The 21,531-nt window shown below is 38.4% G+C and overlaps 1 protein-coding gene across 3 annotated transcripts in view; it reads right to left on the bottom strand.

Annotated features, from left to right (window-relative positions):
* Positions 1–21,531, bottom strand: part of gabbr2 (gamma-aminobutyric acid (GABA) B receptor, 2) — a 198,531-nt gene that overhangs the window by 54,456 nt on the left and 122,544 nt on the right. For all 3 annotated transcript variants that reach the window (XM_025007703.2, XM_025007704.1, XM_017426373.3), the window contains 8 exons: positions 20,925–20,990; positions 19,818–20,006; positions 18,895–19,137; positions 12,733–12,793; positions 6,922–6,999; positions 5,292–5,442; positions 4,637–4,769; positions 3,481–3,588 (listed from right to left, as the gene is read on the bottom strand). In XM_025007703.2, the coding sequence (XP_024863471.1) occupies positions 3,481–3,588; positions 4,637–4,769; positions 5,292–5,442; positions 6,922–6,999; positions 12,733–12,793; positions 18,895–19,137; positions 19,818–20,006; positions 20,925–20,990 (1,029 nt within the window). The remainder of the gene's footprint in view (positions 1–3,480; positions 3,589–4,636; positions 4,770–5,291; positions 5,443–6,921; positions 7,000–12,732; positions 12,794–18,894; positions 19,138–19,817; positions 20,007–20,924; positions 20,991–21,531) is intronic.

Here is a 21,531-nt window from a genome sequence, read left to right as displayed (position 1 = left end):
AATTAAACGAAATAAACATTTGAAATATATGAGTTTGTATGTAATGTATGAATATAATATACAAGTTTCACTTTTTAAATGGAATTACTGAAATCAATCTACTTTTTCATGATATTCTAATTTTATGACCAGCACCTGTATATCCTGTTTCTGTTTGGTACAATAATCCTAAAAAGACCACCAATTGAAAGCCAACAGTGTCAACCACTAAAACTCCTCTTCTGTAGCCTGAACTTTGGAGGGATGAAAGCCATGACCTGTTTGTGATCTTCATTTATAATACCGCTTGACTGTGTGGAACCACGGATCAAAACAAAGGTCAGGACACGCAGGCCGGGCTCTGTTTCATATAGCTCAGATGCAACTCGCACAGGTGTCCGTTCCTCCGGTGGGCTCATGACTGAAGGGCTGTTTGTGATCTGCTGTCTTTTGATGATGATAGCATTAAAAGACGGTGTGAAACAAACTGCACAAGGACAGTTTCAGGGGATAGTGTGATTTATGGGGTGGCGAATTCAGAGCTCACTAACTTGAGGGTTGGTGGTCTGATTCCCAATTTCTGCAAAAAATGTTTAGTTAATGTGCAATCGTGTCGGCCATAGAAAGACAGATTTAAAAAAAAAATCTTCTCCAGACACCAAAATGAGCAACAGCTGAAATGACCTGATTTAAAAAGAATGTATTAAAAAAATTCTCAATAATTCTTAAGAGTCAACACTTTTAAGTGATATTTCTGAGAATTAAAAAAAGAGCTCTTCACTAACCATCTGTTAATCTGTGAAGTGTTGCCCTGCCAACTGTACCAGTTTGACAAAATACATATGTAATTACTCTAAATTGCTAAAAGCTTTAACAGTTTTCTTTCCCCCAGTTTTAGTGGCATTCTGACACATTGTTTGTGCTGCACAGTTTTCTTTTCCCCTCTTGTCTAATTGTATTTTAGAAAAAGGTCAAAGAAACTGAAAACAAACTGTGCACATGGTGCATGGCTGAGAGGGATAATGCCGTTAACTTTGTTGGTCAGCTGTTGAAAGAAAGCAGATTCTGTCTTTATGATTTGACACATTAATAAAGTTCCTTTTCTGACTTCCCTTTTATACAGTCCCAGTTTTCCACTATTTCCGAGTCATTTCCTCATGTTGTCATTGGATCATTTTCATCACCAAGTAGTCACTTCTTGAGTCTGAGACATTAACTCGTCACCTGCCTGGTTCTGTGAAACTTTGTTTCCATTTACCAACTCTCCTTTTCTAATGTTGCCATCTTATTATTGCAACACTATGTGGCTAAATGCAACACATCTGTAGTGGTAAAATGTATATTAGGTAATAGATGCTTTATATTTGATTAGCTTTGCCTTGTGTGAGTGTGAGATTATGTATTTTAGGTGTCCATTAGTAAGTCAATACAGAAAGCATGTTAAGTATTAAAAAAAAAAAAAGAAAGAGGCATAATTACAACTAGGTGCTCTTCAGATCAAAGCAATGGAGTCTGTACAAAGATGTTTTTACTAGTATGTTTTTACTGTCTTTGGTGTAGGTGCTTAGAAAAAGAGGGGGACAGTAATGGACCCCTCCTTCTTCACAGTCTTTGACATTTGAGCTTTTTAAGAACCAAAGGAGCGCCGGCTGCAGACCACCAAGTGGAATCCTTATCGAACTAATTTTCGACGTACAATCTCTACTCTCCCAGTGTACAGAGTAACGGGGGGAGGGGGGTAAGGAAGGAGTGAGTGATTCAGTTCCAGTCCCACAGTTTGAAGAAAAGATGGCTAACACTTGTGTCTGTCCCTCCCCTGACAGCAGTTGGCAGACATTTCAAGGCACCAACAGCAACTATCAGTCTGCTGAAGCCAAAGCACCTGCACTCAATCAGTGTGGGTGAAGTGGGACGTGTGTGTCCTGCACACAAACCCCCGGCCCCGAGCCAACAGAGCATACATCTTGAGGGTTAAAGGCTGAAGTACGCAGTAAGGGTGAATTCTGCCTCTGAGGAAACATTTGTTTTGTCTTCCTTCGCGAGGGAATGTGGGTGAGAGGAGGAGAAGTGAGCCGAAATAATTGGCTATGAAATGTCAGAGCAATACTAAGCTCAGAGAAGCAAAACTGCTTTCTCTCATGAAATCAGTTCGGAAAAAAATAAAAAAGACAACAAATTAACGAAATATAAAAGGTCAGGTTCAGTGCAGTTTTAAACTTGCTTTGGAAACTTTAGCTAAAATCGACCCAGGTCACTGCTCTTTGTTTTTTTAACCTCTCCTAATCTATCATTTGTCTCTTTTTCCAGCTTTCCCTTTTCTTTTCACAGTATCCAACCTACTTTCTTTGCCATTGAGGCCACACTGTCCCTTTCTCTGCCCTGCTTTGCCTGCCTCCTTCTGTCACATCCCTTCTGCCACCATTTTCCTACATCCTTCTAACCTCTTCCACTCTTTCAACCCCCCCCCCCCTTTTTTTTTGTTTTCTTCCTGCTTATTGCCATGCCACCCACCCTTTCCGTTAATAATGAAGGAGGATGAACGAGAAGAGAGAAACAGAAAGAGCAAAGTCTATAAATATATTCAAAAACAGACCATGAATACTTTTAACACACGGGGAGCACAACTTTTTATAACTGGGCTAGAGAAGCAGATTGTGTCAGTTGTTAAAAAAAGTTTTTTGTTTTGATTTATTAAAAAAAAAAAAGGATTTTCTAAATTGTTAGAAGGTGGGAGTCACTGAGATATTGTTTTGAGGTTTCATCAGGTATATGAGCCTGCTGCAAAAGACTGCTAGGTTTTATGCAGAAAACATCCAAGGCTATGTAAAGTAGTACATGGTCTGATAAGAAGTAAAATGTTCAAAACAAGATTTAACCATAAAAACTCTAAAACTGAGAATGTTGCTAAACTTCTCATAAATCCACAACAAGATGACAGGCAAATATCTTAGAGGGCGACACAAATGGTGATGTAATAGTGAGAAAAATGGCTTTAATGCAGCTAAAGTTTCCTTTTAAAGATGCTGCAAATTTAAAATAATCCACAGTACTCCAAATTGAAAAAATGCCAGAGAAATAAAAGCAATCCAAAACAACAGTACTGTTCTAAAGTGCTGCGTTTAGATTTGGCTGGTTTGAGTAAAAATAGATCAGAGGTGGTCCGTGTTACAGAAAATTTGGATCATTTTAAACCAGCAGGATTTTTATTATGTCTCTTCTGAGGTCACTCTGTGGAACGGCACAAATCAGTCAGCAAAACTTAGGAGGATCAATGAAGTGAATTTATTTATTTATATCTTTTATATATATTTTATATATTAAATACATTTGCAATGCTGAATAAATGAATGCACATTTTAAAGCAACAAAGGACAAGAATATGTGTTGCATTTGGAAATTTAATAATTGATAAAATAAAGGATAAAAACAATTTCAAGTGTAAAAGTTATATAAATAACCTTAATTTTTTTAATAATATATAATATAAAGAGATTTTATTACCTTCTTCTTCATCTTCACATTTTTGAAGATGGCGTGCACCCTCCAGGTCTTGGCAAACATGGCGCCGAACGCTGTCGTGTAGCCAACGATGAGGATCCATGTCCGAACCTGTCAGAAACAAACAACACACACAACCGCGGCGTGTCACAGAGCGGTGATCAAGGCTCAGACCAGCATCTGATCTGACGGCTATCTGCGAGATAAATTCGTCCTAAATAGCGTTACAAGGCGTTCTAAAAATAAGAAGCTGTCAGATTTATTTTTTGTTTCCAAGAGATCTGGAGAAAACATCCCAGACAATGAGGTTGTCAGACTTCTGTGTAAAAAAAACAAACAAAAAAAACCAAATGTGGATGTCTTCTTCTGTATCCAAAGAGTCTAAAACATTTTATGCATTTGAGAGAATCCCAATACATCCAATACAGATATAAAAAAGGCATGAGCTGTCTGTTTCAGTGTAGTATAAACACATACAGGTAATTAATTTATCTACTTTTCTACACGTTCCTCAGCCATACCTGGGAGCACAAAACCAGGCAGAGCTTTGGCGACAAAAAACAGGAAAAAAACACACAATCTGTGCCCCAGGAGAGCAGCTCATTAATCAGTGGTACATCTATCAACCTCTGTGCTCCTTCGCTGTAGAACTTCATCTGAAGTGACAAGCTCTGCTATGACTCTGCAGCGGCGCTTCATCCAGGTGACGACAGCTCAAGATGTGCCCTGCTTGACATTACCTGTGTCTGTGGTGTATGCATGCGTGTGTGTGTGTGTTTCTTTGTATCAGGTACGATATCATCCCAGTGGAAACCAGTTATCACTGTAATCAAAACTCTTTAATTAATCCAGTGTCTACATAGTCACACAGTAATGCTACCTGGGGGGAGACACTTAATGTGCTCTGTGCCTGTTAGAGACCTGCAGAGATATTCAGTCGCTTTTCTCTTCAACATGTTTTGCATGCGAGAAGTCTCTCAGTTTTCTTCATTTTAACAAATTCTGCAAATAGAAAATACTGACTTAAGTGACTGGAGGGAATCAAACAAATAGGTTTGAAGAATATTGACGCAGTCTGTGTGATCCTTCAAGCCAACAAGCGATTAGTCATCAGCTTTCATACAAAAGCTTAAACAGGAAATGAGTTAAAAGGACTTACAGTGCAAAGGGTCTCGAACTCTTTGTCAGAAACAAAACCTCCATCCAGACCAAAGAGGAAGATGGATGCATAGGACAGCATCCCTCCTAAGATGATCAAGTTGTTCATGTAGGGACTGGACATCTTGATCAGTCTGAAGGACAAAGAATTAGACATGAAAATAGATTCAATTACAAATATATATATATTTTTAAATCACCATTGTTTGCTAATGTTGATTATCTATGGTGACCATCTTGAATCAGTTTGACCCTAAAAGTTGTTCAGCTATTGATGTACATGCATTGATTACTTTGAGAGTTTTATTAAAATCTGTTAAATGGTTCATGAGATATGCTAGCAGATAGATAAACACACACACACACACACACACACACACACAATAACATCACCTGCCTTTCATTGGACAGGACACCCAAAATTCTTGGATATAAAATAATGTGCAATACTAGTGTATTAGTTCGGTTTAAGATAAACTTTCCTCTCATTTTATCATTTCTCAGTTTCTTAAAACTCCTCTGCCCTTCAGTCATCCCTCCACTTTAAATTTTTAAAAACCTCAACTTCTAATTTTCTTCTCCAGCTCCAAAATTTGTGTGCTTTGCATCTTCGCTGTTCTTAATCAAAGTTGTGTTTGTCGTTGCCACTTGCTGACCTATGGTTTCGGTTCTTGATGTTGAAGAACAGGAAGGCCCCAGCCATGAGCATGCCCAGTATGGTTATGGTGGACAGGATGCTGTAGAGTGGCACGTTGATGTTGCGCCGCTGATGTCGTACAAACGTACGATCCTTCGGAGGCTCCACACCTAGGAAAAAGAAGAAAGACGATCCAGTTAACATTCTCTCAAAACCTGGACATTTTCACTGCTGCTGCTTTTCCATTTGTTTTAGTCGTTCCTCTTAATTTTACTCCTTCTCATCCACAAAATGTTTATAACAGAGCAAATATTCCATTTCTCTCGGGATGTGGATGTTTCATCACACACCACAGTTAAGTTATTGTGGTTAAACCCTGCCTTTTCTTATCTTGTTATTATTACACCCCTCCCCCTTCCACCGGTGTGCCAATCAATCACCGCGGCATCACCTTCTCCACTTATTGTGGTCAGGGATGTGGAAACAAGTTTTCATTCCTTGAGCTTCTGTATGTGGGACAGAGGAGAGAAGATGGAGCAGGAGTGGTGGGGGGGGAGGAGAACAGCCAGAAGGATTAAACAAATTCCAAAGTGTGTCAACACAGGCAAACACAAGAACAGAGAAAAATGGACCAGTAAATAAGTCAGAGAGAGGCCAGTTTAGGATGGAAATCGTGCTCCTTCAGTCAGCCCCAAAGACATTTGGCCACTGATATTTATTTTAGCTACGTAAGTTACAGACTGAAGGCAGTCAGTGCCTGCAGAAAATTCACAGCAAACGATTGTGATTGGTTGAGCATTCGCCTCATTTACATAGAAAAATTAGAGGTCTAGCACTCCCTAAAATGAATTCATATCACCCGCCGCCTTTCATGTCAGAGTTTTAGTCTGAGATCATCTTATGTTGAGAAATGATGGAGTTGTAGCCGTTCTGGGCAAACCTTGAAAATGCAATTATGTGCAAACTCATGCAATATCACAAGATGTCACACTCAGTATATGTTGTGAATAACTCTCAGCCACCACATGAAATCTTAACGCAATATCTGAGTTTTTGTCATTTTTGTGCCTTTTAAGTCAGCTGGTTTTGGCAGCCATTTGAAATTAGGTTGACTCTAAAAGTTAATTAGTTGTAGATGTACATCTAAATATTACTTTCTATAAATTTCATTAAAATGTGCCCAGTGGTTAATGAGATATTTTGGTAACAGACAAACAAATGAACACACATGCACACAAAGATCATCCACTTTTGCCTTTTGGCAATATACAGTAAAAATGGACTAATTTTGTCTCAGCGGGTCTGGGTTTGAATCCTGAATTCTTGCCCTATGCTGCTTCATTTCCTCTTTTATTGCTTCATTTCATATTTCTATATACATATCTCTTTGCAGAACAATACCTCCAATAGAATACCAGTCTTTATAAGTGCATCTCTGCATTAGTTGAGCAGTTTTAGCGTATGAACTGTCAGAATATGTCAGCCAGCCAGCTCTGGCAAACTTTCATAGACAACCATGCCTGGCATCTGTGTGTAAAACCATTGTTAGGCACTGGAAATCTGGAGGAAATGAAGTCTCTCTTATATAAAAGAAGGATCTGGATCAAACACTCTCCTTGTGCTTTGAGTAAGTCTAGACTTTTTCATACCTTGGAACTTGATTGTGTTGTTAAGGTCCAGCACATCAGCTATTGCATTGTACTCGCCCACTTTCAGCTCCTGACCGTCTGTAAAAACAAATAAATACACTTTAAAATAAAAGGTACATACAAAAGCTGTTCATGGTAGTTATCACTTCAAGCCACTGACAAAAATCTTAGAGGAAAAGAATTTGAGTATCATTTAAAGTTTGTCTGGTCAATCGGTTTATGTTAATAAATGCATTTTTATACCATAAATTATCCAACATAACTGCATGAAATATGATGACAAATCAACAATCCTTGAAATTTCTATGCTAAACAAACATATTGGTATTAGATCTGAAAAGTAATTTTATTAAAATGGCAAATATTAAAATTAACAATTCATGGTCACAAAATGTGTGAGGTTTTCCAACTTGATTATGCTGGAAACAGCTGAGTGCAGGTTTGTTCCTTCAAGACTCATGCAGTCAAAACTAAAGTGTATTCAGGATGAGCGTGACTGGCATTCTGCAAGCGGTAGTATTTTCTTTGAAAAAATTAAAATAAAAAAGGACAAATGCAAAAAAAGGAAACAAACAATCTCAGGCAGAAGAGAATTATTGGCAAGAAGGTAAAAATTCAATAGATAATTGGGGAAAAAGAGCATCTTACTTAATCAAATGTTAAATTAAATGATGTTAATAAACATTGTGTGTAATGTTCACTGATCCCCATTTCAAGGAATATTTAATACATATTATTATACAGAAGAAACAAGCTGTATTCAGTCGTTTGACATTTAACTTTAAATCTTATGATCTCTCATATGTTATCTTCCAAAGTGTTTTTAACAACCTTTATTTTCTTTAGGATATTTCTTTTAATTGCTCCGTTTAAAAAAAAATGATCAAAACGTCAACGTTTCCAGGTTAATATGGACAATAACTGAGTCATATACATATGCATAACTGGTTTATTTCACCTCTTTAAACCCTAAAAAACAATAAGACCCAACAGAAACCCGACATATACAAGCTTAAATACCACAAAGACGTATTTAAATGTTCCGATAAGAATCTGTAAGTTACAACAAAGGAGACAAACGTGAAGTTACAGGTGTTATCTAAACCAGAATCTGATATGATTGTAGACGTTCCAAAATAGAATAAATTCTAAAAAGATGTAAACTGTATATTGTGCAAATACTCTTCTCCCAACTCTTTCTGAAGCTTTCATCAAACAGAGTTATTTCAGTTTTCTTTCCTTTGAGAAACAGATGATTCTCCGAGGTGTAATATTAGAGGAAGAGTGACCTTGGCAGACAAACCTGGTCATTCTCCCCTAAAGATTACTTACATGGAGTTTACAGCAGCAATAAAAAAGAGGACATAGATAGAGAAAACAGGAGATTTTTCTGCTTTCACTTTTTATAAGCATTATATTCCACCTGTGATTTGAACTGGTAGACATGTACAAGCCTAACAGCTCTTTTCTGTTACAGGGCTGCTGAACTTTTAGGCAGCAGTGTCCTTGAAAAAAAAAAAAAAGAAGAGACATCAGCTATTTCAGCATCACAGGGCACCGTGCTCGCCTCGTTTTCCCTCTTGGCAAATCACCTAATCTGCCCTTCAGTTCTCATTAACAATTCAGCAAAGGTTGAAAATAATAGACTATATGCAACGATTTTAGTGTAGTAAATTAAATCGACAAACGTCAGAATTTTTCTACCTTGTCCAATTTGATAGTTAAAATCGAAGTAGCAGAGGGGGGTGGTTTTATAATTCCTCAAGTGAGGTGTTAACATAGTTTCCCAGCAGCCCCCATGAAAGTAGAAGCAATGCTATTATGTACCAGTATGTACCAATGCATACCAGTATGTACCAGTACTAGCATGTGCCAGTATGTAACAGTATGTGTCAGTATGTACCAGTACGTGCACTGTAATGATCACAATAATACTTTTATATTTATATTTTATATTTAGTCAGGGTAAGTTGTTTTAATGGTATGCACAGAATAAAACATTTGAAAATGTTCCATGCAGATATTTTCTCCTTGAATGGCAAACATAAACATGTACACTTCAGATTGTTGTACTGAAAATACTGACTTAACATACAGCTAAAATATATTTACAGTATTAATTACCTATTCATAAGCATGAAGGTGTTATTTAGTAGAAAAATATTGAAATTAAAAATCTGAATGTAACCAGTGTTTTTTTATAATGGCCAGAACTGAGCTCTTAAGAACACTTGGTCAATATTTGACCTCTGAAAAATAGGATTCTAGCAAAATTGCAGCAATAAGCTTTTAGGAGCACAGCTGAAATTCCCTTAGCTGAGAAACAAGCTCAAAGTATAGGTGTTTAGAGATCTCCGAAAATAAATTATATAAAGACTAGAAAAAGGATTTTTTTTCCCTCTTCCTTATAACACTTTAGGAAGAACCAATCATGACAAGAACATTGCGGCAAAGTATGTTCCAGTCAGCTCGAGTTCGACTCCTTTTTTCAGGAATCATTCCTGAAGTTTCACCATGAGACCATTTCAGCCCACAGATTTAAGTCCAACCGCAAATCCTGGGTGGGATTTAAAGCAGGCGCCGCTCCAAAACCACAGGATATGAAGAATGCAAATTTTTTTCTAACACAAACAACAACCGAAACCTCTGAAGAAAGGTTACAAATGTAAAGAAATCTTAAAGTGAAAGGATGGAAACGTGTATCTCCAGCAAAACAAATAAAAGTTTACATTCAAACTTGCCCTCTAGACGTATCAGTAGAGAAGTACTCCAAAACCCTCCTGTTTTTACATTATCAAACAATATAAATCTTGTGTTATGTCACTTTTATATTCTATTAAAGTCATTTTGTATAAAACAAATGTTTTGACTTTGGGATGTAACCAAGATGATTGCAGATTTCCAAAATAAAGTGTAACTAGTAACTAGAGCTGTCAAAGTAAATAAAGTATAAAGTACAGTTTGGTTTAAAGGTTTATTGTTTTTAAACTAACTCCAGTACCTGTGACTCTTTGGATGTTCTTCCTCATAAACAGAAAATTTAATATTTGCATAATAAAGTTGATTTTTTCACAACCATAAACCCACTGGAAATGCGTTTTTCACTCATGCAACAACGGTTTGTTTTCTTGGAATCAATCATTCTGGTTTAAAAACTAAAAAGTTCCCCTTTACAATAAATCCCACGAACAGTTAATAATCAGCATTAGTCGTTTTAACCCATCTTTGAGGCAGCGTTTGTTACTCTGATCAGGATAATCAGGAGATCTCTATCTGTGAGGCTCACATTAGTTTATCTTTGATCAGTTTTGTGTCGTGTCAGCCTCTGAAACTTCAACATGAAAAAGCTGCTTCTTTAGAAATCGTTGCTTGTAGAGTTTGATGATATTCTTATCAGCTGTTTAGGTGAAACACGCTGTGAGAGGATTATTGCCTGGAGGTATACTGACAACAGCAGGGATGAACAGCTATTTAACATTCCAGCCGAGGACAATGGAAAAGCTGGAAATTAATTCCTACTGGCGGTTGTAGATGATATCTCTCTGATCTAAAACATGTCTCCTAAAATTACAGCATCACCTAAAAGATCATTTATGATTTAACTTCTTTTCGCAGAGTGATGGAGGCTATGCTTCCCTATCTAGCACACCTGGTAGTATGTTGATTCACAATCTGACAAATCAAGATCGCCGGTACAGGGTTATCCGTCACCCCCAAGAGAAAGAGAGAAAATAAGAGTCATAGTCACTACCGACTGGAAAAGTCTGACAGGTTAAAGAGGAGGATCCGAGGCTGTGGATAAATGATAGGGTTGCGTTGAGGATCAGTCCCTTTTGAAATACTCAAGCAGGAGCTGCACCTCATCTGCTCTCCAATCAGCTCAGGCTCTGGTCTGTGGCGTCAAAAGGGTGACAAACTCTCAATCAGGTGAGAGAGAAGAGATGGAGTGAAGGTTAAGAAGGAACGAAGGAGCTATAAGACGAGATGTCGATAAAAGGAGGATTTGATGGGAGAGAGTGCAATCTGGATTTTAAAATGCAGCTGGATTTCAAGTAAAAGCTCAAAGCAGTTTGAGTTTGGACATAAGATAAAAAGTGAGAAACCGTCATTTTAAGTTAGTGGAGGATTTTAAGTGGCTTCGTTTATAACAGGTCAGCTGTCGCGGGGATTGAGTGGAGGTGAATAAATGAACCGTAATTCTAGATTCAAAGATTCAACATTTCTGATTAAAATGCTTTGCAACATGTTTTGTTCGTTCTACCGGATCCTAGAAGGTATCATCAGTCAACAAATATTCTAGATGGGGTTGCACAGACTGATAGGTGCAAATATTTAAAATGTATGCATACGCAATGTATTCACCCCTTTTGCATAAAACCATTACCTTCAGAAGGTAAATAATTTGTTAAGAGCCACATTTGAGGAATCCAATTGTCAAATGATCCAAACCTGCCACACTATTTACACCAGTTTGTCACCTTTGAGGAGTAAAGACGATCACCAAGCAAGAGGCAGCATGAAGACCAAAGTACTCTCCACACAGGTCAGAGACAAAGTTGTGGAGAAGTACAGATCAGGGTTGGGTCATACAAAATATCCTAAACCCTGAACATCCCACGCAGCACCACTTAAATGTCCTGGAATGGCCCAGTCAAAGCCAGACCTCAATCCAACTGAGAATCTGTGGTGTGATTTTAAAACTGTTAGACGCGAGCAGCACCCGTCCAAGCTGAAGCAGCTGGAGCAGCTTGGTCATGAAGACAGGACAAAAATACTGGCGTTTAACTTTGCCTGTGTTGTGGAGATGAACCTGAAGAGACTTGGTGTTCTGACTGCTGCAAAAGGGGTTGAACACATTTGCACACAACATGTTTTCAGTCTTTTTTATTTCAGACTTACAAAATCTATTTAAAATAAGTTATTTCAACTTCATTCATCTGAGTATTTTTGGAAAACCGTTGCTTTTAATCAAGCCAAGTTAAAAATCCATTTAAATTCTAGAGGCAACAACATAGAAAGATGAATACTTTTGAGACCTACTGTTCTGTTCTCACAGAAAACAGCACAGAACAGTGAGTAAGTGTGTGTGTGTGTGTGTGTGTGTGTGTGTGTGTGTGTGTGTGTGTGTGTGTGTGTGTGTCTGAGTGTGTGTGAGGGATCAGGCCCCTCTGCAGTCAGGAAGATAAGATGGTTAGGCAGAGAGGATTGAGCAGTACCATGCCACTGTGCTACATCCAGTCTGGGAAGCCTCGGAGCTGGGAATCCCCTGCATCAAGATGCAATCTCTGGGTTACTCTCAGGACATCCTGTCAGCTCAAAAACAACCACATGACAACACAGTGGTAGGAGAAACCAACTTTGAGAACCAGGCACACATTTTTACAACCAGGAAGAAGACTGAGCGCATTAATTTAGTAGCCACATACTAAAAAGACCAAGATAACTTTTCCTCCCCACAACAAGAACACTCAGGACAAACATGTTTATTTTTATGACAACTGGCAACATAGCCACGTGAGTAACCCCCCAACAACGAGCAAGATGAATGTGAGTGTAAAGCACTTGACTTTGAAAGCGTGAAAAGTTTCAGGCTGCGACCTGCGTTCGCTTTTTGGAGGACCTTTTAGTCATGATTTATTGAGGGTAAGTCAACTTTGTCAGACACGTGATCTGTTAGGAATGAGCATGTTGTGGCAACAATTTCAAGCTAAGACAAATTGAGTAAAAATGTAGAACACAAACCAGCCAAGGCTGTGGCATGACTACGGAGAACAGGACAAAAAAATGTGACTTTAACAAGGAATAGAGTACCTTGAAACTGGTTGAATTTTATTGTGCCCATCCTCTCTCCATTACGAAACATGACTTGACCCTGAAAAACAAAAGCAAAACATGTTTTTATCATTGCACCAAACACACACAGTAGGTTATTAAAGCAGCATATTCTGTAAAGGAAGCTGGCACTAAGCTGTAAAATAAATTCAGCCAGAGATGAGTTTGTTTCAATTTATGCAGTGTTTTCCTGACAGTGATGACAGGAAAAGGGGCAAAGCCTCAGCTCCTGCACACTCCATCTCATTTGATTAGAACTGGCCAAAATTGATCTGTTTATGGAAGTAAACAAAATTATCCCTCAGCCAATTCATTTGCCAACATCCTTGGAGCAACATCAAAACAGCAAGGACAACAAATTCAACGGAGTTTGCTGGTGTAGTGCAGGTTTAAAGCAGAGTTTGAAATAGTTTAAATGTCAGTTCAGTTAATGGGTCTTACAGCTGGTCTGAAGCATTTGTCAGCCTGAGTAACTGAGATTTAGGTGAACCTTTTATTCCCCATCACTGATAGAAGTATATAGGTTAAACAAGCTCTCCATGATGACAAAAATAACAACAAAAACTTCACGGGAGGAAAAAAAAACAAAAAGAGCAATTTTTAGCCAGGGAGCCTCTGGCAAAAACACACAAGAAGAAAAGCATGTGAACTTTTGGCAACCTCTTGAAGCAGTTTGGAATCAATTGTGCTTCAGTCACCTTATCTTCTCCTGTGCCCCCCACCCCCCTCCATCCTCTCTTACTCACATCTACCAAGAGTCTTCAATTAATTCAGCCCACCATCTGCTCACAGAGCTCCTTAATTACGCATTTAACTGGGTTTACATATTAGCTGTTGGCTAACAAAACAGGTGAGAGACAAACACACACAGGCAGATAGATAGTTTGCAGTGACTGATTCGGTGATAGCTGAGGGGAAGTGGAGGGGATGCTGGAGAGCCGATTTTCTCTTAAAAATGGCAAGCTTTGAAGTGGCAGAGCGGATCCCACCCCTCTCTTTGAATCCCGGTCTTTGTGTGGCATCTTTGATGTTCGTCTGAGTGTGTGCATAGAGGACTGTGTGTGTGTGTCTGTGCACTTAATGTGTTATCATACTTGCATGTCTCACAAATAATGCATACATAAGTGAGCCTCTCCCAGAACACGGTCTCTGACGCTTCTTTTTACATTAGCGATGCACAACACGTCGGTCCTTAAGTGTTTGTTGCAGAGCACCCCCGTTTAGCTTATTTGTATTACATCGAGATGACTGTGGTGTTTAATGGGGGTCAGAGAATTCAGGGGAAGTTGACTTGAAGTCATTATGATTCTTAATGCATGTATCCCAGTTTTTAGAGTAGCTGCATGCCACATTTTCTGTTCCTATGTTGTATTTGCTACATTCGGTGTCCTTCAAATCATAGTTATGCAAACCTTATTAAAATAAAAATGCCTAGCCTTTCTTGAAGGGATGCATATCACCCGCCACTTTTCATGTTTAAACTAAGATCATCTTATGGTGGGAAATGATGGCGTTATAGCCTTTGTGGTCAAACCGTGAAAATGATCCAAAAAACAAAAACAACAACTGGACTTCTAGAGTTGAAGACATTATGCTTTTCATCCGAGGAGCTTTATCAATTCCACAAAGCAGAGAATGTGGAGTTCAAGCTTTTACATAACATTGGCTTTAAAAGCTCCACACTCTCTGCTTTTTGGAATTGATAAAGCTCCTCGGTTGAGAAGCAAAACGTCTTCAGTTACAGAATAGAAGTCCAGTTGTTTTTGTTTTTTAACCTTTTTTGGATTTACCATGCCTTGGATTACTGAGACTCTACACAAACATAGCTGTAAATAATGTTATACCTGATCTGATGCGATATTGTGAGATCTTGATATTTATGAGAGCTCAGACTGCATGTTCAGGATGACTCTCAGCTACTACCGTACCAGGTTTGAGCTCAGTATCTGTAAAATTGACGGAGTAATAGCCATTCCTGTGTTTGCTAATGTTGATTAGCTGTGGAGGCTATCTTGAATTGGATTGACTCCAAAATTTAAAGAGCTGTAGAAATAATTAATTTCTGAGTCTCATTAAAATCTGTGCATTGGTTCATGAGATATTGTGCTAACAGAAAGAGTTGTCTCCAATAGCCCAAAAGCTTTTAAAATTGAGTCAAATAAATTACAAAGTGGCAATAAGAATAAAAAAATCAAAGGCGAAAGTATGACAGTGTAAAAGTAAATGTTTTCATGAACTGCTATAAAAGTTTGGGGATTGGAGTTGTTTTAAGATTGTAGTATTCTCCTTTAGTCTTGGTTTCACACGAGAGAACTTCTGGTTCTCCAAACTGATAATGCTTACCGTAATAATGTGATAATTGTTCCGATAACTCCACAGAACAGTTCAGAAATTCCAAACTATCTTTTGAAAACCTTATTGTGAAGCCAGATTGTGACTACATCATCTCCCCCCCTTTCACTTAGACAAGAATCCCGTGCCTGGTATTCAAAAGGACCTTCGGTTAGAATGAGGCAACGGCTCATGGAGCAATCATTGTGTTTAAGCATCCGTGTGTGAGGTGTCTGAGGTAAAGATGGAGGTGGCCAGCTATCACTTTGTCAGTGAGGGTGAGAATACTGTCAGTGACAGGAGGGCTGGGGTCAAATGAGATGTAAGTGTGTGAGCTGCAGGTGTGACATCCTCTGGGTTTCCAGGGTTTCAGGTTTCTGAAGCAGCTGATGGGAGTGGAACTGTGATGTACACACAGATACACACATTTAAAGAGGGAAAGAGTATCTCAAACTGTGAAGCAAAGAGACTTTGATACCAAAAGCAGCATAAACTAAAAACGTGACATTTTCCATCCTGCAATCAGATTCTGATGAGTCTTTTCTCTCCAGCAAATATATTTCTGTGGCTCCAGCAGCTCCCCTCGACCTGGAAGTTCTCCAACTCATGCCAATCTGTTTCTCTGTGGCTGTGACAGCAGCCGAATGGATCGATACTCCTAATGATCACTCTCCTGTGCTGCAGATACTGATGCAGCAGCGAGCCTGAGATCAGCACAGAATGGGTGTGATTTGGTTTTGTCGGACGTGTTTTCGCACAGCCGAAAAACAACGGAAAATCTTGACGCCAGTGGAGGCACACGGCTCGAACCGGAGCGTGACGATCAGCCACGTGCGCACACAACCTTTAAGCCAAGATTTTGTCTTCACACATCTGCCTGTACACGGATGAATTTAGTCAAACTACAAGTCATTTAATCCCCGAGCAAAGCAAGTGAGTTGCGTAACAGCTGCTTTTGAAATCAGAATTTTAAAATAGCATAAAAGATGTATGGAGCATGGCTAGAAGGGAAATTGCCTCCTCCAGTCTTTGTCATGTGTGGGTGGAAGTTTCTATGCACTAAGTCGTATTTCATGTAATCCCTTAAAAGAACAGCTATAATAGTTGGGAGAGCTTAAAGCTTTTGGAACAAAGACATGTTTAATTATATTGCAATGCCACTGTTTAACATTGTTTATTATGTGCATAACTCTCCTACTAATATTAAGATTGCTGCCGTTGAATCATTATGTAATAAATTTAGCTACTTGACACAATAATCTGCGTATGTATGGCAGGAATATGACAGAGGGCAAGATAGGAATCTTGGAGCTTAAACAGCTTGAACAGACAGATTGAAAGGTTATGTTTGATATATGGGATGTTCGGCGTGTGGCAGATCAAATGTGCTGCAGCAGTGAAGCTTGTGTGAACTGCTTGCAAGCATCTCCCCATTGCTTTCAGACTGGTAAAGAAAACAAAAAACAAAATTGAAATATTTCCATCACTTATTTTTGACAGCAAACGTACTCTAAATACACAAAAGTACCAATTATGTAAATTCTTGTATTAAATTAAAGGCCTAGCATTCCTTGAGGACATGGACATCACCAGCTGCATTTCAGGCTGGAGTTTTAGATTAAGATCATCTTAGGATGAGAAATTGCAAAGTTTTAGCCATTTTAGTCAAACGTTGTAAACTACATTATACACGATCTCATGGGATGTTGCAAGTTCTCTTCTGATTTGTGAATGCTTGGATTGTAAATTGAGCTTGACTCTTATCTTCTACCACACCAAACCGAGCTCAATATCTGTAAAGTTGTCAGATAAGGTCATTTACCTGCGGCAGCCATCTTGAATTGGCTTGATGAGTGATAGATAGCGTACATCCAATGATTACTTTCTGAGTGTCATTAAAATGTGTCCAGTAGTACACAAGATATTTTTCTAATGCTACAGACAAACAAACCAACACACACACTGGTAAAAACATGATCGCCTTAGGCAGCAGGGGATAATAAAAAGAAGGCAGTGATTAAATATTACCATTATTACTTAAATAAAGGTTTAAATAATAACATTTGTATGAGCCACTGTTAAGAATTAAACTATGCACCAAACTGAGGTTGTTCAAAGTGCTATCTACCACAGGTATGATATTAGTTGTTCATAACTTTTTCATAGAACCCCCTTTTGAAAGATCTGAACCCACAGGCTAAAACACGTGCATTCCTGAACGGAGACTTTCGTCAGTTTTCCTGTTTATTTCTTGGAATTTTTTATGAGACTCTTTTTTTCCATTCCCAGCTGAAGTTTGGACTAATTATTTGTAAACTCTATTGAATATGGCTGTAATAGAACGCAAGTAAGGTCCTGATGTAATGCACGACCCCGCATGCCGACTGGCTGTTCAGGCTGGGAGCAGCATGCATCCGCTCTAATAACAGAGTGGCCATTACAGAGAAACAGGAGATATCCTCAAACGGATCGATAGGAAAAAGGAGAGAGTAAGAACACCCATTTATACACACATGCACACACACACCTACACACCCAGGCATACAGTGCATAAACAGCTTTTAGCTTTGCCACTAGGATCAATCTTAAATGCAGTGGAGTGAGTCTGTTGCACTAAATGGCATCACTTTAGGCTTCATTCAGATACAGGGATGACTAGGTAACCTCTGCAAACAGGAGTCCAGTTTACTGAGCAGTGAATCATTCCTCTGTGTTACTGTGACATTTATCCACTCCACACAACAATATTTTACACAAAGTGTTTACGTTTGGAATATTGACAGCTAGTTTGACAAGACCCCGTCTTGACCTGCAGTAAGACGCTGAGTAGTTGTTTGACAGTTAAATGTGTCCATATATGTGCTATTTGTTTCTTATTTTTAGAGTAATCCATCTTCATCACCAGCCACCAAAAAGCAGGCAATAATGTTTTTGCCCATGTCTGCAGATGTTTGTGTGTATGCCCGTGTTCGTGTTCCTGTCTGTTAGCAAAGCATCTAAACAAATTTGAATGAAGCTTGCAGAAAGTAATAATTTGGTGTGCATCTACAACTGATTATCTTCAGGAGTCAACTCAATTCAAAGTGGCTGCCAGATTCAATTGACCTTAAAACACAAAAATGTTTCTAACTCAGTCAATTTTACAGATATTGACCTAGAATTTGGTGTGGTAGTAGCTGGGACTCACCCCAGCACCTATTCTGAGCATTACCAGACTGTGTAAAACGTTTTTTTTTTAAATCTCCCATTAATTTTTTGGTCAGCTCTGTCAGCAAAACCTCTAATGAACAACTGCATGAATCTTAATGAGACTTTCAGACAGTACACACTGGATGTACCTCTACAACTGATTAACCTTTAGAGCCAACCTGATTTAACATGGCAGCCACAGCCAAGTGACTTTAGAAAACACAAAAATGGATGTAATTCAGTCAGTTTTACTAAAACTCGGTGCGGCTGTAGCACAGAATCAATCACAACATACCTCAAATGCTATTCACTGATTAAAACTTCAGCATTAACTGCTAGAATCAACATTTTGTGTCTATTAGAAAAATATCTCATGAACCACAAGACAAATTTTAATGAAATCATTAAAAAGTAATCATTAGATGTACATCTACAACTGATTAACCTTTCGGGTCAATCCAATTCAAGGTGACTACAAGACTACAGCTAGCAGACTTTAGCCAACATAAAAAATATTTGTAAATTTCTAAGTCTCTAACATAAAAAAAAAGCAGGTGATGTTCATTCCTTCGAGGATTGCCGGACCTTTGATTAAAATCAACAATCTGCTCTCTGACTTACCGTTACACCGTTGAAGTTAGTCTCATTCATGACATCCAGAACCATTTTTCCTACTTCGCGGTCATCGACTGTGAAGTTGTGGTAGATGTTCTGCCTTTGTTTTATCTGCAGACGCTCCATCACTCGGGTCAAGGTTTTAGCAATTACCCAGATCCCATCGTAGGCGAAGCCGTGAAACTTGCTTGCCTCCACACCTTTCTGCCGAAGCTCTCTTGTATACTCCATCTCATACTCCTGGGGGGTCTGAAAGGCGAGCCAGAGAAAGAAGCTGAGAAAACAGCTTTCTTCATACTTCTCTTTACATTAAAGCTCTTCGACAGAAAAGCCTTGAAGTAGCATTTATAGGCACTGTAACCTTGAAATTTCTAATCTAAAAATGCAGATATGAAAAAAAGAGAAGTATTTCTGAAGCAAAGTTGTGAAGCTGCTAATAAATATCTTTAAAACTATTCCAGGAATAATTTTAGCAGATGCTCTTCTGTGTAATCAAAAGAAAACTTTAAAATGTAACAACAGGAACAAAAGAAAAGACGAATTGTAGCTAGAAGTAAAAACCTTGATCAAAAATATCTCAGTACTCGCTTGTTCTCAATTAAAATATCTCAGGTTTCTAATTTATAGACTATAAATTAACTTAAAGTAGAATTTGATCTATTTGGGTCCAGCTTGGCCTGACTTTTTAAGTTTTTATGTATTTACTTGACTACATATAAAGGGTACAGTTTTACATTTCTGATGACCATATTCATTTCTCTTTGACACATGCTGCAAAGAAGGACAATAAAAAGTGGCGTGGCGTGTGTTCATTACTGAAATCAAACACTCGACATGCTTTTGAGACCTGAACCATTTGATTCATTTAGACTCCAAATCACAACTTCAGTAAACCTTTTTTTCAGATTCCAGCAGCTGGTGTGACTCACCCTGCCAGAGATACCCTTGACTGGGCGAGAACTGAGCGGCTCGAAGTCCACACTGATGTATCCTTCCATGGCGGTGAGGAGCTTCTTGACCGTGCAGTTGGTGGTATTCGCCTGCTCCCACCACTTGTGTTGGTACCAGCCTGGGATGATCCACTGGTATTTACTGCCAAACATGTTCAAGTTATACGCCTAAAACAAGTGAAAAGAAGAAAAGGTAGAGGTTGAGGCAATGAAGCAGCATGAAAAGTTGTTTTTTTACCTCTAACTGTTCATATTATCTGCAGTTTTTGTTCATTTTATTAGTTTTAAGTCATGTGAAATTAAAAAAATACAGATTGTAAACTGAAGTAGGCCTGTTTTTTTATTAAATACATATTCTCATGGATGACTTAGGATAGAACAGTAATGGACATGACAAGCAGCATCAGCTCAGTTAATCTTTAAAGGTTTAAATATGCTTCTACACAGACTGTGCTGGCACTTTGTAAACACACAACTATGTATAATAGCATGTTGCTGCCTACTGGGGAAAGTCTCAAATAAGCAGAACAATATGATTTTTTGATATTTTTGCCAGTTGTTCAGCTCTGCTTTTCTGTGAAAAAGACAAAAGTAATCACAACACCAAGTGTTCAAAATAATTGAGCTTGTCTGCTGCAGCTTTTTCAGCCCTGCTTCTTCATTGTTCATTGCGTTTTACGTTTTGTCTTTTTTACGATAGATCTGTTGCCGTCAACTTCTCCCAGCTCCGACTAACAATCAGTCAGCGTTTGACCTACAACTATTGTCTTTTCTGAAAGCTACACACTGTTGGCTTCATGAAGGACCCACCAAAAGACAACCAGTTTGTCGAACACCCACATTCCTTCATTCTGCATAGAATAACACCAACAAAGAGGCGCCAAAGTGTGTAAATTGCTTAATGTTTGAATGCTTGTGTTCAAGTTAGAAGATTGGGGTTTCAAACCCAATCATGCTTTGTATCAGTATCTTTACATAAATAGATGTACATATATAATAGGAGTGTTGAATGAATGGATCTTTAGACAATGTTAAAAAGACGCAGGAACCTCTGAGCATTTAAAAGTTGTGTAATTGAGTACTTACACAGCAGAAGACTTGGGAGGCCAAGTTCTCATCAAACTGGCCAATGATGATTCTCACATCGTTGTCCTGAAGAAGAAGAAAAAAAATAATTTAATTAGGTTTGACATTTAATGTAAAAAAATTAAAATCCTTTCATAGAGCAGTGTTGGAAACTTCTTAATTTCTATTTATTTTGTGCCACATTAAAGCCAAGTCTGCTCTGATTGGTCAAAAAACAGCTGCTTGTTGTTTGTTTGTGGTGCTCCATAGAGTTTTAAAAAGAACACAATCTGCTTTCTGTAAAGCTGCAAAGCATGCTGGGCATTTTGGGTAATCGGCTCCAACAAAGACTGCATGTCCTTTACTCTTGAACTTTAATTCAGGCAATAAGTCCATGAGAGAAAAGCTGAAACCTTTTTTTTGGGGGGGGTCAGTAGTTTTTGTGTGACATGACATCAAACCGTCGTTAACAGAATGTTCCATGTTAAATGTGCTGATTTTGTTTCTTCACCTAATGGACCTCATGATGAGCTCCAAAGTACAGGTGCTGGTCATAAAATTAGAATATCATGAAAAAGTAGATTGATTTCAGTAATTCCATTTAAAAAGTGAAACTTGTATATTATAT

The sequence above is a fragment of the Kryptolebias marmoratus genome, linkage group LG5, assembly GCF_001649575.2.
Source record: "Kryptolebias marmoratus isolate JLee-2015 linkage group LG5, ASM164957v2, whole genome shotgun sequence".
Lineage (NCBI taxonomy): Eukaryota > Metazoa > Chordata > Actinopteri > Cyprinodontiformes > Rivulidae > Kryptolebias > Kryptolebias marmoratus.
Note: the sequence above shows the minus strand (reverse complement) of the source record. Positions and strands in the feature narration are given on the sequence as shown.